General features: G+C 34.1%; 1 protein-coding gene across 2 annotated transcripts in view; it reads left to right on the top strand.

Moving 5' to 3' along the window:
• The window catches only part of pank1a (pantothenate kinase 1a), a 21,553-nt gene extending 5,179 nt beyond the window's left edge, over positions 1–16,374 (top strand). For both annotated transcript variants that reach the window (XM_056476722.1, XM_056476723.1), the window contains exons 2-7: positions 1,609–1,961; positions 4,304–4,557; positions 8,988–9,164; positions 11,136–11,259; positions 11,780–11,905; positions 13,220–16,374. In XM_056476722.1, the coding sequence (XP_056332697.1) occupies positions 1,609–1,961; positions 4,304–4,557; positions 8,988–9,164; positions 11,136–11,259; positions 11,780–11,905; positions 13,220–13,279 (1,094 nt within the window). In that variant the 3' untranslated portion in view covers positions 13,280–16,374. The remainder of the gene's footprint in view (positions 1–1,608; positions 1,962–4,303; positions 4,558–8,987; positions 9,165–11,135; positions 11,260–11,779; positions 11,906–13,219) is intronic.
• The last annotated feature ends 690 nt before the right edge of the window (positions 16,375–17,064 follow it).

The raw sequence follows: 17,064 nt of genomic DNA, 5'->3' as shown, positions 1-17,064 counted from the left end.
TCTCTCTCTCTCTCTCTCTCTCTCTCTCTCTCTCTCTCTCTCTCTCTCTCTCTCTCTCTCTCTCTCTCTCTCTCTCTCTCTCTCTCTCTCTCTCTCTCTCTCTCTCTCTCTCTCTCTCTCTCTCTCTCTCTCTCTCTCTCTCTCTCTCTCTCTCTCTCTCTCAATTCAATTCAATTCAATAATTGCTTTATTGGCATGGCAATACATTTGTAACATTTGTCAAAGCATTTATAAAGTTTACATTAAAAAGAACATAGATATATATTTAGGGGGAAAAACATAGTAAACACTGTAAATAGTGGTATAGTATTATAATATATTGTATAATAATAATATTAATTAATAATAATAATTCTTAAATATAAATAATAAAATAATAAATCGGAATAAACCGTACAGTTTAACAATCAACATTTATGGATAAAACAGTAATAATAAATAATAATAATCAGTAATAATAATCTCTCTCTCTCTCTCTCTCTCTCTCTCCCTCTCTCTCTCTCTCTCTCTCTCTCTCTCTCTCTCTCTCAGTATCTCTCCCTCACCCTCACCATGCCTCTGTTGACTGGGGGATGTAAACAGACCTTTCACCCACATGGGCTGTTTGATGTCATTATGTCACACCACTGTCACACCCCCTGTTCACCTGATGCTTTTGGCTCGGTCAGTCAGGTCAATGAAGAAGCAACATTGATTCATCGCTCTCTCTCTAAGATAATATCAGTCTATGGATAAAATACTTTTTCCTTTCAGAAAAAAGCATTTTCCCAGTTACAATTGTGGTTTTCAGAACTATGCAAGCAAAGCACGTGCACATTGACTTAGTTGGGCTCAGGTCCACTTGATTTGCATGCTCTGAAATAAGAGTGATGTCCAAAATAGCCCCCCCTGTAAATGGCCACATCTATATTAGGGGTGGAAGGAAGTGTGAGGGTCATTTGAGATGATGTTGCAGCAGAGAGTGTTCTGCTCACAGACAGGTCACATCAGCTGATAGTGTTTTTATACCAGGTCATAAATCTGATTAAATCAGTCTGATATGAGCACGAGTTACTCAAGTTCAGACGTTTGTCCCTGACCTGCACTAATGTTTCCAGATTTCTTTGATTTCAGCTCGGCTCAGTGAACATCTGATGTAAGAGGCCATATCAGTAATAAAGTACTCATTATCTGATAAGACTTTGCTCTTTTACTACTTTTTAGACTGTTTGGAGATTCTGGTCAGGTTTGACATTTCTATGCATTGATCTTTGAAATGTTTATTAGATCATATAAGCAGATCTGTGTGTCTGTGTTAATGTTGGTTCTGCTGCTGTCTCACCTGCTAAGTGTCCTAGAACAGCCATTTGCAGCCTCACTGCTGTTGCCATGGTAACTGTCTGACTGATCATTGTCTGCTGCAGTGTTGCTCTTGGCAACCAAGTCAGTGCCTTTCCTTGGTTGGCCTGCTTGCAGTGTTTGAAGAAGCTTTCATTCAAAAGTTTGAGGACAGATTGAAAATAATAATTTCAAGTTTACTATTACATTATCAACATTCATAAATGCAATTGGTCCTATATGGATATATTTTGTACACTTATGTTGACTGATCTCTTTGTCTCTTTCCAGCATTTCCATGGTTTGGAATGGACATCGGTGGTACTTTAGTAAAGCTTGTATACTTTGAGCCGAAAGACATCACTGCAGAGGAGGAGCAAGAGGAGGTGGAGAATCTGAAGAGCATACGCAGGTACCTCACCTCCAACACAGCCTATGGTAAAACTGGCATCCGCGACGTGCACCTGGAGCTGCGCAACCTGACCATCTGTGGTCGCACTGGGAACCTGCACTTCATCCGCTTTCCCACTGCCGCCATGCACAGATTCATCCAGATGGGCAGAGATAAGCACTTCTCCAGCTTGCACACCACACTCTGTGCCACCGGTGGCGGAGCATACAAGTTTGAGAATGACTTCAGGACGGTAAGGAGACAAATAGGCTTTCAGACAGATGTACTAGTAAAATCAGATGTTTTATATGTGGGGCTTTAAGCCAATGAGATTTCATGGTGAGGTTGTGTGCAAATTGTTGTGTTTATATATTTTTTTAAACATTTTTTGGTCTTACTTTATATTAAGTGGCTTTAACTACTATGTACTTACTGTACATCTAGGGCTGGGCCGATTAAACGATATTATATCGAATCGCGATAAAAAAATTTATGTCGATAACAATGACAAGCTCTGGACTTTTTTATTCTATATTGATCTAAGAGCGAATCGCACAGCAAAAACGTGAAACAATGGAAATCTAGAAGTGTGTTGGTTTTAGAGATGCACTGAATATTCAGCTGCCAAAAATGATCAGCCACCTAAAATACAAATAGGTTCTGTTATATAATAGACCCTCTAATTTGTGGCTTCAGTCATTGTTGGGGTATTCCTTTTAAATCCGAGAGCGTTAACAACTGATATCAAAATATATATCGTTATTGCTCTATATGGAAAAGAATTAATTGAGATTCCATTATTGCCATATCTGATTGTGTACATGCATGTTTTACATACTTGCTGTTATTACACTGTTCACCCATCACTGACACCTATGCATACCACCAAACCTGTCCCTTACCTTATCTGTATTCCACCTCAAGAGTGTCATTGCTGTGTTATATGTGTTAATATGAACATAGTAGGCGACACGGTGGCCACGGTGGTGTTGTGTTCACATTCTGCACCTTATTTTAGTGTTCCCGGTCAAAATTGACCAGTCTGTTTTAACTGCTCTTAAATTAGCACAAAAAAACTGTGAACAAAACTGTGAATAAAGTCTCAAAGTAGTGTTTAACATGCCTCTGTTGTATTAGACATAAAATAACTGCAGTGAAAATTCAAAAATGTATTCCAAAATGAAAACAATAGATTACAGAAATCAAAATACTTTGTTTCATTACCAATAGACAGCTCGCTAAAATAACTATCACAGGGTCAAGAAATTGAAATTTTAATCAATCTGAATAATTTATCAACCAGCAAAGCACAAACAAATTGGTATACTTTTCTGTGTACTGAGTGCTCAAATTTACATTCAGTCCTGCAATTGGACTCTATTAGTGTACTAATGTAAGGGATAGTCACTGAGGGTAAAGATGGGTATAGATGGACACAGAACTAGCTCTAGTTATACTTTCATCATATTTGAAAGTTCCTCATGCTAATGGTCTAATCCATTAAAATAATTGATGCTATACTAAGCTATATACTAAAAGTCCTCCTGCTAGACCCAGAGATTGGCTGAATGGAGACTGGCTGAAAGAAAGAACGAAAGAAAGAAAGAAAGAACGAAAGAAAGAAAGAAAGAAGATTCTTTCTTTCTGTGCTTCTTTCCAGAGAAATAAAGAAAAAAGGATAACACATTCACAGATGGGATCACATAACAGACAGCTGTCTAGTATGTGTGAAGATATGATACATTGTTTCATCAGGAAGTTGGTTCACATTGGAGAATCCAATGCTATCTCAAATCAGTTTATAACTGATTTAGTGGCTTGTATGAATTTGTACGATCTTGTTCATACGATTTAGTACGATTTGCTCATGCTAATGATAGTTGGATTTAGGGGTGGGGTTGGGTGCCACGCCTCCTTTTTAAAATCAAATAATTTCTTACGAGTGAACTTACGAATTAGACACTAAACTGACATAACGTAAAAGTGTTTCGTTTCCTCGTGAAATCAGGCTGGAGGATCAGCACATAAGTGTGGAAAAGAGATGTGTACTTGCAAGAGACACAGTCTGAAATGAGTGTAAGTGAGTGAGTTGGAGTGGTGGATATGGTGATGTTTTCTGTCTGACGGATGACTATAGTCTGGTTACCCATTCATTTCCTACAGGTGTATCAAGGTTGATTAAAACACTCAAAATTCAGCAAAAGAGGATATCATAAGGCCTTGAGGCAAGATAAAAAACACAATATTTCTGAGTGTTTTAAGTTGTTAATCGGTCAGACTTGACCCGAACACGACAGGAAGGTTAAATGAACACTGAATGTTAAATTAACTGTCAGTTATGTTTACTGGTTTTCTTAACTGTGGTGGAAAAGTGGGAATATTTGTCTGACAAAACGCTTTCTGCTGTCTGTTTCACTTTGCATTGCAAGATGATTCAACATGATGAAAAAAGAACTTCTGCTCTCATTTTAGTTTTTACAATGTTACTTAAACTATGACCATGGTTTCAGTTATTTCACAAATGCATTTAAGAGGTGAATGATAATCTATTACAAACACAGCAATAAACAGTCATGAATCTCTCTCTTTTTGTAGATGGCAGACTTGGAGCTGCTGAAGTTGGATGAGCTGGACTGTCTGATCCAGGGCCTGCTGTACATCGACTCTGTGGGTTTTAATGGTCATCCTGAATGCTACTACTTTGAAAACCCATCTGATACACAGAACTGCATCAAGAGACCCTGCCGTCTTGACAACCTTTTCCCCATGTTGCTGGTCAACATTGGCTCAGGCGTCAGCATTTTGGCTGTGAACTCCAAGGACAACTACAAGCGTGTGACAGGCACCAGGTCAGCACCGTTGAGCAACTTTACACCATGCATTAGAACATTATGAAGACTTGCTTGTGTTATTCAGGACAACATATGTGGGTAGTTTGCAGATGATTTGCTTGCTTGATGTTAATTATAATAGTTATTAGTTTGTAGTAAAAGTTACATTACATTTCAGATAAAAATATGTTATGAAGACTGAAATGATTTTGATTACAGTAATCAGAGTGCAGTTTAAACTGCAGATTTTGCCATCCAAATATTGGCAATCTTGATTTACTTATTGTGTTGAAATACTAGCAATATCTTAAAAATAAAAACATATAAATATAATTAACTTTATTATAAAACAATTTTAAAAATCATTCACATTTTGCCATCCATATACAGAAAATTATGTTCTTAATGTTCACAATCTATTGTTTCAAATTTGTTTCTTTTATTTATTTCATGTTGCAACTGATGATGAATTAAAAAAAAAAAAAAAAAAAATATATATATATATATATATATATATATATATATATATATATATATATATATATATATATATATATACAACCATTTTGTCTTATACTATGGTATAAATACAGCACTACAACACAAAGGACAGAGATCAATTTAGAATGTCACTTACATGTTTTGTAATGATTTGATCAGTTGTAGTTTGAAATATGAAAAAAAAAAACGCTGAGTTTTTCTCCTCTAAGGAGTTTATTATGCAGTCTCTGTCGCCATCTTGTGGCACAACCGTCTTTGCTTTGTTCAGTATGACAGCCTGATGGCACTGTATCTCCAAAATTTAAAATATTTAAAATAGTCACTGTCCTCATAATTAACTGCATAGTTGCAGTCTAAACAACTACATTATCACCTAAAACGTCTCAAAAGTACATTATGTTGTCCAACAGCTGCAATATTTCTAGTGAGTTTACTGATCTCCTGTGACTCTATGTGGGCGGAGTAAAACGAAAGGGTGAGGAGAGGCTGTGTAAGTGCTGTTATTGCAGAATATCGCACGGCTAAATCAGATTCGAGAACCAGAAAGAACTGTTGTAAACATATATACGCACACCTCCCTCCCAGTGCCAATCTACAGCCATATCACACTGCTACTCGTGTGATATTGCTCATAATAAAATTATTTTACTAATTGCATATAATCATCCACACAAAATCAAAGATTATCAGTTTGTGACTGGCTTACAACTTATATTCCAGAAAACGGAATATGTTTTATCTGAGAATTGTACCCTTAATTTTGTAACTTAACTTTTTAGTGCAGTGCTTTACTAGTCAAGCTACAAAAATAAATTTAAACATGTTACACACTTTTAATAACTGATAAAATTAGTATTTTGTGTTTATTTATTTCTGAAAGAAACTCACTGGATGATTTGCTTCCATTAGGTGTTGATAATTGCTGTAAAAGCTAGTAGTAATAAATAACAAGCAAATCAGTTCAAAGCGCTGGTTGTAATTTACTTGTTATTTAATGGGCAAAGACACACCTCTGTTCTTGTCAGCAACTTCCGTTAAGATCCATCAATATCATGAAGCTTTAATTTAAACATTTCTTACTCCAGCATGAAATGTGAATTTTCCATTGGTCATTTGCTAAACACATGGTCCTGTTTCTTCATCTCTCATGGACACAGAATCACAAGCCTGTTAGAAGCAAAACCAGCTCCTGCTGTGTTGAATTTCCCTTTGAAACACGAGACTGAGTCATCTAATAGAAGAGAACGAATGTGTGACTGACAGTGGTGTACTGTAGGTTGTGAAGTTCACTGAGTCAGACAAGCATTTTCAATGTGCTTGTACCAGAATGAAATGGAGCCTTTCAGCTCTGATTGACAAAAGGGAGGAGATTTGTCTGCTGTAGTCAAAGCTGATGTGCCAGTCTGTCACACTTGCAGGAGGATCAAGATCACATGCTACAAATCTCTGTGGTGTTTCTAGCTGTCAGTTTGATCTTTTTCTGTTTTATTTTTGTACATTTACCACTATGTTCACTATAAGTCAAATGTTTGGAATAATCAATGTTTTTAAAAATATTTTTGAAAGAAGTATATTACGCTTATTAAAGATGCATTTTTTTGACCATTCTAGTAGTTACAGAATTAATCATCCATATCAGACTGTGCCAAATTGAAATTTTCCCACATCATTTTTACAGTGTAAGCTTCTATTGAGATTTTTGAATTAGCAGAGTGTCCACGAGGTCTTAAAAAGACTTAAAATGTCTTAAATTTCAAAAACTAAATTTTAGGCCTTAAACTTACAGAAATATTGTGTTGTAGGTCTTAAATTATTTTAAACAGGTCTTCATTTTAAAAGTTCTCCAAGTAAAGTTACCCAATCGGGCCAACACCCATCCAATCACCAACAATCCATCTAAATATTTATTTAAGTTTTTTTATTGCAAAGAGATACAATTCACAACAGCTGTTTTTACAGCACATTACGTTAATTTAATTGCTAATCAGAAAGGAAAACTAAAAACAATTATACAATTTCTCATTATAAAAACAACAATATATCCCTTTACATATTCTTCCATTTCCCCACAAACTTATTACAGTATGTTATTAAGGGTGAGAGGACACAACATTTAAAAATAGGCAAGAAAATATTGTAAGGTTTTATAGCAGAAACGCATTAGGTCAAATAGGAGTTCTACTTAATTCATCTGGACCAAGCAAACAAATATATTTATATATATATATATATATATATATATATATATATATATATATATATATATATATATATATATATATATATATATATATATATATTTGATTATTCATGCAGGGTATCCGCGGGGTCTTAAATTTCAAAAACACAATTTTAGGCCTTTTTTTTTCTAAAATATTGTATTGTAGGTCTTAAATAGTTTTAAACTGGTTTTTATTTTCCTTTGTTTATGTAAAACTACTCAATTAATCCAAAACGCATCCAATAACCAACACCACATCTCAATAACTTTTAGAAAAACTACTCATAACTGTAGTCCGTTGTTCGAACATTTAGTTTTTAAAGAGTTTTTTTAGGATATGTTGAACAAAAATGTATATACAGTTGAAGTCAGAATTATTAGCCCCCAAACCTGAAATTTATACAAGTCTGAAATTTCAGTCTTCTTGGTCTTAAAAAGTCTTAAATTTGACTTTATGAAACCTGCAGAAATGTCATTTTCTTTATAATAAATATACATTTAAGAATGTTGAACTTGTCATTAAAAAAAACGTAGTGAAAAAAAGTGTATACAACTGGAGTTCTCTTGTTTTGACACATTAAAATATGTTAAGAAAAAACTACATTTGATTTTTTCCAATTTCACTGCCCCAACCGGGTCATTACAAAAAATCCTTAGTGTTTAGCCCTGTATAAGTCTAAAATTTCATTCATAATGGTCTTAAAAGGAGTCTTAAAAAGTCTTAAATTTGACTTGATGAAACCTGCAGAAACCCTGATTAAGCTTTAAATGTTTGCCGTCATATTTTATAAAGTCATCAACCCAAAAATACTATATTTTTGTAATGTATCCTATAATTTGTATAAAGTTAATAGACAGCACATGTTACTAGACAGCACTTTGTCCTGCTGTTTTTTCACGGTACTGAATAGGTTGTTTTAAAAGGCATGTATGAAGTAAAGCTATGTTTTTTGTTACCATGAAGTTGTTGGCACACATATTCAAATGAACAGGAAAAAGTAGTGGATGCTGAAATGGGTGAAGTCTAGATTAGATATGCGGCCGACTGGAAGTGCGATATGCACATTAATATAGCACCATTTTTATGACGACACTTTATAAAAATAATTATATGGGTTTATGGTTGGGGTGAGAGCAGGCGTTAAAAAAATATGATTTATTGGGTAATTTAATAGATAGCATAAATAATACTCAGTACAACTACTGTTTTTACATTAAAGTGATGGTTAGGGTGGGGGTAGACGTTAATAAAATACAATAAATTGGAAATTTAATAAATAATATAAATAATTCTCTCGTTAACAACCAGCCGCAACCATATCCGATCTAACAACAACCGCTGAAATGAGTGTGGTCAGTTTGATCATTACAGTGATTCAAGGTGGAAATACTCAAAATCTTTTGTGTTTTGTAATTAAAAAAAACAACAACAATGTTAGAATGAAATATCCACACATTTAGGAAAGTCAGGTTACTAGATTTTCTTTTACATTTTAAAGTTATTACATTACAGAATTTAATCAGTTTTTGCAGCTCACCTGGTCTAAGACTAGCCTAAGTTTAGACTTTGAACTTGAACTTTATGCAACCGGCGCATGGTCTGTTTGTGACCACAGTTTAAATTGTCTAAAGGTTAAATTGCATACATGTGTGTGAAATACATCTGTTCCCAATAAGCATGTTTTGTCTATCAGTGCATAATTCTCCCTTATTTTCCTTTCTGTAGTCTTGGCGGTGGGACTTTTTTGGGTCTCTGTTGCCTGCTGACGGGTTGTGAGACGTTTGAAGAGGCCCTTGAGATGGCCAGTAAAGGGGACAGCACTAATGTGGATAAACTGGTGAAGGACATCTATGGTGGCGACTACCAGCGCTTCGGCCTACAGGGCTCTGCAGTGGCTTCAAGGTACAAAAGACACTCTGTGTTTATGTGTAGTGTCAGGTGACAGACATCCACAAATGAAATGTGAGGCTGTATTTATGGGGTCTCACGTGTGAACCTGCCTGTCTCATGTGACACAAAATGCACTACATGCCTTTGGTTGCTTTAAATACATGATTGCTTTTAAAAAAAGAACAGTTTTTAGTTGCTCAACAAATGTTTTAGTGAACAGTTCTTAAAAGAATCATTTATTTTTTAGTTGGAAATGGATCATTTAAATCAGGGGTCTCAAACTCAAATTGGTGTGGAGCATATCAGTGACTGACAATTCATAGGAAATAAAAATAAATAAATAAATTATTATTATGTCCCAATCAATTGTTGCTTAACCACAAGTTTAACTAATAGCGTAAGACAGCAGAATGCAGGATGGGTAACTCTATTAACTTTACTGCTAATTGTTCTTCTTAACATCATTCTTTTTTGTAAAACTACAACAAAGAGGGGGAAAGTATTCATGTATTCACATTTACGTTAACATGTTCAATTTGGCCAGCAGTAAAATCTTAATAATGCACATTTTTATACAATTCCTAATATGCATATTAAGAAAATCAATATTGAGACCATTTGAATCGAATATAAGCAAAATGATCATATTTCCGGCAGTTTGAGACCGCTGATTTAAATGATCTGAAGAAACCTTTTCACTGTGCAGAACGTTTTGTAGGAATGAAAACGTGTATTTATATAGGTATAAAGTGTATAGGAATATTTTTAGACCATACACTATCATTTAAAAGTTTCAGTCAGTAAATGATTATATTTTGAATAAATATTACTGAATAAATTAGTACTTACACAAAAATGTATTTAACTGATTAAAAAGAACTGTAAATACCTTTAGAATTTGTAATAGATTTTAGTGAAATATTCCAGTTATCATAAAACGATTCAAATGAATCTGTCTCTACAAAAAGAAAACTGAAAACTTTGGAAAATATATATATATATATATTTATATCCTAAAATATATTAAAATAGAAATAGTTGAATTGTAAGAATTTTTTTTTTATAAATAATTTAGCTTGTGTTTTTTTGTTCAATAAGTTTTATTGAGGACACAGATTCACAAAGAAAAGGATTCTGTTTAAATATTTTGTCCACATATAACGTAGGCAAAGGCATATAAGCTAAAGACCTGTTTGAACAATAGAGTATGAGGACAAAGCTTATTAAAACATTACAGAAATGATGCATTATTTCACGCAGTTTTTTCAAGGTAACAGATAAAGGATTCCACATTTTGTCAAATTGTTCCGAGGTTTGTTTTCAAATAGTATCTAATTCGCTCCAAATGTCATGGATACTTCCTCAATTTCCCCAAGCCACAGTTGACATGTAGGGGATTCCTTTTTTTTTTTCAAAACAGTAGCAGCAGCTTCTTGGCAGTAGTGAAACGCTATGAGAGCAAGTTATGTTGTGTATTTGACAACAAATGTGTTTGTTCAGAGAATCCCAGAATTAAAAGCATTGGATCCGGTTGTAATTGCAACTTCAACACATCGGAAAGTTAAAGAAAATCCATTCCAGTAATTCTGTATCTTAGAATAAAAAATAAAACAGAGAGATCCACATCTGATGACTTACATTTGTCGCAAAGAGGTGAAATATTTTAATAATTTAGCTTTGTGAGCAATATTTTCAAAAAATATTATAAACCACAAATGTTATTAACTACTGGTTTTATCAGAACTCGATATTTTCAATATTTTTCTGTGTATTTTTTTTTAAATTGTAATATAATGAACATGGGAGACTTCTTCCAAAAAGTTCATACATCCTTTCAATGGTTTGTTTTTGCTTTCTTTTACTTTAATGATAAACTCTACAGACATGTATTTATTATTTATTCTTTCTTCTGTAAATTACAGCAGGTAATCCAGCCCTATATTTGTTTTTTTGGTGAACAAATTCCTTGTGTTTTTATTATAGTTTTGGTCACATGATGAGCAAAGAGAAGAGGGACAGCATTTCTAAAGAGGATTTGGCCCGAGCAACACTGGTCACCATCACTAACAACATCGGCTCCATCGCACGCATGTGTGCCGTCAATGAGGTTTGTAGTGTTAGTGTGCGTGTGTATGTTTGTGGAAAGAGCAACAGTCTCTCTGGCCACTCTGGGCTTCTCTACAGTGTTGCCTTGTAGCCTGGTGATCAAGCAGCATTGTACAGGGCTTTCAGCGTGTACAGAACACCATCAGAGCAGAAACCAGCAACAAGACCCGAGAATACAGGATTTATTTCACATTAGCTAGTGTCTGTGACGAAATGATGATGGCAGAAGCTTTGAATTTATTCAAAAAAAGTGTCAGGACTCCCCCTGCTGGTGCTGAGGAAGAGCTGCTGGAAATTCAATTTTAATCACATGGTTCTTCTAATCCAGACCAAGAAAAAAGTCATTTGTTTTATTCTGATTCAATATCTGTCAAGATAAGCAGTGTCTAGATTTAAAATCAAACTTTTTATGAACATTTTGCAGGCACAAAATGAGTGTTGAAAATGTGTCAAGACATCCACAGATTCTTTTTAGGCCTGGACGTGACTGAGTGATGTTTCTGTTCTGTTTTGTCCTGTAGAAAATTGAACGGGTTGTTTTTGTTGGGAATTTTCTGCGTATAAACACAGTGTCAACAAAGCTCCTTGCCTATGCTATGGACTTCTGGTCCAAGGGCCAGCTGAGGGCCCTCTTCCTGGAACATGAGGTAATTCTGATTAACATTTGTTTTCAATCTCTAGCTTTCTTTCTATAGCATTTTCTTAGATTTGTAAAATACACTTAATTTAACAAGTATGAGGTGAGTAAGATTCCAGATAAACCCACAACAAGGCCAGCTTTCATTTATCAAAAAGACAGTAAAACAGTAATATTGTTAAAAAGTGTTGTTTTTTATACTCGTATATATTTTAAAATGTCATTTCTGTCACATGATTCTTCATAAATCATTGTAATTTTTGACAGTTCTTATTTCTATCTTAAAAACAGTTGTGCTGCTTAATATTTGGTAGAAACCATGATGCGATATTAGTAATTATTTAGTGTAAAGAATGTCCAAAAGAAAAGTTTTATTTGAAACAGAAATCTTCTTCTTTTTCGTCTTTTTTATTATAGTTTTTGCAAACAAAAAAAAAACAAGGAACAGACAGAAAAACCCATCATAAAACTAATCTGTGCGAAATGTAAAATAAAGCATGAAACAAGGAAAAATGCAGACATACAAAACATATATGACCCACAAAAAGACAAAGCAATTAATGTAAACAGAAAGCAAAAAACCTTACAAATCTTCAGCAATTAAACTATTTGTCTTTATGGTGTTTTAGAAAAAAAATACTAGATCCCACATTTTATCAAATTTCGCAGAGTTCCCAGAAGAGGTATATCTAATTCTTTCCAAATGTAAAGTGGAAGCGAGTCCAAGAAGCCAGTCAGAAAAAAAGAGGCCTAACATTTTTCTTCTAGAAACAAAGGATAACTTTTTTAGCCATGATCATGCCACACTGAACAGGTAACTACATTTCATTTGGGAGTCTCCAGAAAATCTGACCCACCAAAAATTGCCATCGTTGGGTCAGGGAGTAAAACACAATCGTAAACTTTAGCAAAGAACTGAAATATTTCTAACCAAAAATTCTGAATTTGTACACAGGACCAAAAAAATGTCTTCAAGTACCCTTAGCAGCTTTACACTTGCCACATGTGGGGGAAACCAAGGGATAGAATTTACTAAGCTTTGTTTTAGAATAGTGAAGTCTGTGTAGTACTTTGTACTGAATAAGGTTTTGTATAGAATTTATAGAACATGAATAAACAGATAAAAGGCATAAATCTCAGAGATTGAAATCCCTAGGTCTTCTTTCCAAGCGACTTTCTAATGAAGAAATCTTTTCTAACATTATAAGTGACTATAACATTACTTTTATTAATTTGATGCATTAAAAAACAGCAAAAAAATGGTACCGACCCCTTATTATTGAAGTCTATATTTAATTTGATCATCACATCATATGTGTTTCAGGGATACTTTGGAGCTGTTGGTGCTTTTCTAGAGCTGCTGAAGTCGTCTGAAGACGCATAAAGGAAAGTTCTCATCGCCTCTGATTATCCAGAAGCTATTTTACGACTTCCACACAGGAGCTCCAACAGGAAAACTGGGAACACTGGGAAATCTGAAAGAAGCCATTTATAGTAATTAACGTGTAAATATCCCTTGAAAATAAGATTTTAAATAATATTTTTATGAGTAACTTAGTCTCCCTCAGACTATTGATGCAATGTTGTTCACACGTTTTCCACAGTTGTTCTTTTTCCTTTGTACTGTTTGTAAATATAATTGTGTAACGTACAGGGAGAGTTTACGGATGGCCAAAACCTGCTGTTGTTTAAGTTTTGCTATCGCTGACCTACTACCACGTGAGAGTGTGTTCAACCTTCCTGTTTTCTGTCTCTGGACCTGGTCAGAGTAATGGACCTTTTGGAGTCTTTTTTTTTGTGTTCAACTGCTGTTCAGACTCTAAATCTCATCAAACAATATTCTAGATCAGGTATTATCCTTAAGGTGCTGTGTTAAATGTCTCCTTAGCTGTTTTAGTCAGGGATCTTGAAGGTTAAGAAAAACCCTAGTCACTATTTCAAGTTGACTCTCCTTTTGCTTTTCATCTTCATTACTGTTAAAGGAACAATCACTTTTAAAAATAGGCTCATAGACGGAAAATAAAAAGGTAAAATTTTCTAGGACGTCTAAATGTCTAAGAAGTGTACTTTAATATCAACGTAATAATCAAGGTACTTTCTGCAGTACCATGGCTGCAGCAGGTACAATGATATTACCCATCATTGCCCCTGCTGCAGCCATGGTACGGCAGCAAACTTCCTTGATTATTATGCAAGAATAAGAGTATTGTTTCTAGACGTATGAGCCTAGAAAAGGGCAATTTTCATTTTTGGTCAGTCTTAGTCCACATTAAATGTACAGAAGTGTCAAGCTTTAAAATTATTAAAACTCTTTGACCATTTCAAATCAAGATGCTAATGGTCTAATCCGATACAGTGATCTATGCTAAGCTAAACTAAAAGTACTCCCACCAGACCCAGAGATCGACTGAATGGATTCAGAAATGGTCAGACTCACCTGTTTAATTACAAAGGAGTTGTAAAATGAGTCTGTTTCCAAAAAAGACAGCAATTCTTAACAGTTTTCCATACATTTATGCATGTCAGTAATCAAAGAAATCACTTCACCATTTCATTTTTACCAGAATAGGTTATAAAATGTGTATGTCAACTGATTCACATAAAGCCTTTCATTTTAAAAGGATGCACAGAAAGCTCAGGGTGTCTCACTTTTAGATTTGAGAGGGAATTCTATGGGACCAAGTGGCCAATTTGACACTTCATATTGAAAACTCCCATAAAATCCCACAGTTTTGCTCTTTCTCCAGTTTTGCCTCACTTTTTTTTTAAATCCTGCCTTTTCCCATTCACTTTTCTATCTACATTAAAGCTGCTTCATTCAGAATGCCTGCAGTTATCTTCATGCACCTCCTCTTTGTTAGTTGCTTTCCTCTTGTCTGTGGTTTGAAAAATGGTACTAACAGTGCTCAAAGTTGCCGAGTATTGGCAAAACAGAAAGATTAAGTCGTTATGACAGCAATTACACACAAACCCCCTTTCCTCATCCATTCAAAAATCAAACATGATTAGACGGTTCAAAGACTCTGCCATTGTGTTTTCATTGTAGTGCCAAACTGAGAATGGGAGGCGTCCAATCACGCATTCCTGCTTTGCCAGGTCTTGTTCCACAATACATCTCCCAAATATTAAGTATACTTGAAAGGAAATTCAGGATGTCATCAAAAATCAAAACTCCACCGATCTTCCAGTCATTTCTGTTGTCAGACTTTTGTCTTTTATGCCTTTTATGTGGTTGCATTCATCTTTTAACCTCTTATGCAGTTTTTGTTTGTTTGTTTTTTTGCATTTTAATATTTTTAGTTTTTTCAAAGAGAGTGTTCAAGGTCATTTATAAAAGAAAATCTAAAAAATATATATTTTGGGGACCTCAAAAAGTGTTCATTGTCACCTCGCTGTGAGATATTTGGGGTTCAATTATCTGGTTAAAATGTTGTATACTTCTTACAATATTTAATAATGACTTTTGTTGGCCTTGTATATTTGGCATTAAACTATTTACAGCACATTCTGGGTACAATATTTAGCCGAGATTCACAAACTGTGTGATTTTATTTAAATTTTATGAGTATTAATATATTATTTGTTCCTATTGATTTTAATGTTTTACGAAGACTACCAATTTTAAACCCCTTATTCTAGATTTAGATGTTCTGATTACAAATATCTCAGTATGACAGCAGTATATAGACAGTTAACATTCATGCACATTGTACTTTTTTAAACAGTTTGTTCTTGTCACACAATGTTAGCAAGGTGCAAGTGTGAGCGTGCATCAAAAAGTTCAAGCCTGTTTAACAGCACTGCATAAGTCTATACATAAAACAAAGCTGTCACCTTTTGTGTAAGTCTGTAGTACACAGTGTTATGTTTTTTGCAAACATGGGAGGGGTCCTAATTTGTTGTCGTTGACCTGTAAGCTGCAAAACCAGCTGTCCTTTAAATGAGTTATATGTAATGTAGAAACAACAGACATGTCTAAATTCTGTTTAAGTATATATCATTGACAGTTTTACTAATGTAACTGCTTCCTCTGAAAGTTGACCTTAACTTCTCTTGCTATGCAGTAAAGCTGAAAACAGCTTGGTTAACACATTCGTGCAGCATTTAGAAAGCAGCTGCTTGCGTCATGTCTGCCACTTGTGTCAGTACTACTGTTTTTCTTTTTAATACTGTTCATTTCTCTTTGATATTTTACTGTCTTTTCATTTGATTCCTATGAACATTTTTAAACAGGTGATCCTTCGCCTTTTTGTTCGATGCTACTTTAATTGACATTTTGTTCTGTTTTGAGATTGTACAAACATGTAAATATTCTTGTCTTTGATTTTAACCTCTCAGATGACACTAAAGCCACTCTGCATTGAAATATTGGCTTTTTAAAAATGAGTCTTGATGTCTGTGTGATTTACTGGATTTAATTGAATGATAGGATGCATAGACTCATGAAAGAAGTTAATAATAAATTTTTAAAAATCAAAATGCATTGTTTTTTTGTTCATCATTTGATCCTTTCATCTGTTGAACCCAATAGAAAATATGATATTTTGAAGAAAGCTGCAAACCTGTAACATTTAACTTTCACACCCTATGGCAATGGTTACAGATTTTCAGCTTTAAAATATCTTCTTTTGTGTTCAACAGTAGTTTTTTATACGTTTTCATTTTTGGTGAACTATTCCTTTTGCTGTTAAATGGTCTGGAAATTAACAAAATAATATTTTTTAAAAATAGTGTAATAAACTACATCAAAAGAAGTCTGATTATATTATCTATAATAACGCATAATCTAATATTTTTTTTTTTACCTAACTATAATTGATATCCTTAACAATTTTGCATGCCAATCTAAGAAAGGTTTACACTACCTATTACTAAAGACAACGCATAGGTTATGATCATCTATGAATGATAAAAAAATAAACCTTTCCGTTTTTATTTTGTGATAGATAGATAGATAGATAGATAGATAGATAGATAGATAGATAGATAGATAGATAGATAGATAGATAGATAGATAGATAGATATTTATTTTAAAATTATGCTAAAATTAACTTGAAACAAAATTGCCGGTAACGGTCAAGCTTTTATCTATATCTACCCTTCTTAAAGTTGCCAAATAAGTGCTTTGATAAGCAAATGGGTGGTTCACACTACCCCCAAGGTTAATA

Source organism: Danio aesculapii, chromosome 17 (genome assembly GCF_903798145.1).
Source record: "Danio aesculapii chromosome 17, fDanAes4.1, whole genome shotgun sequence".
NCBI lineage: Eukaryota > Metazoa > Chordata > Actinopteri > Cypriniformes > Danionidae > Danio > Danio aesculapii.
Note: the sequence above shows the minus strand (reverse complement) of the source record. Positions and strands in the feature narration are given on the sequence as shown.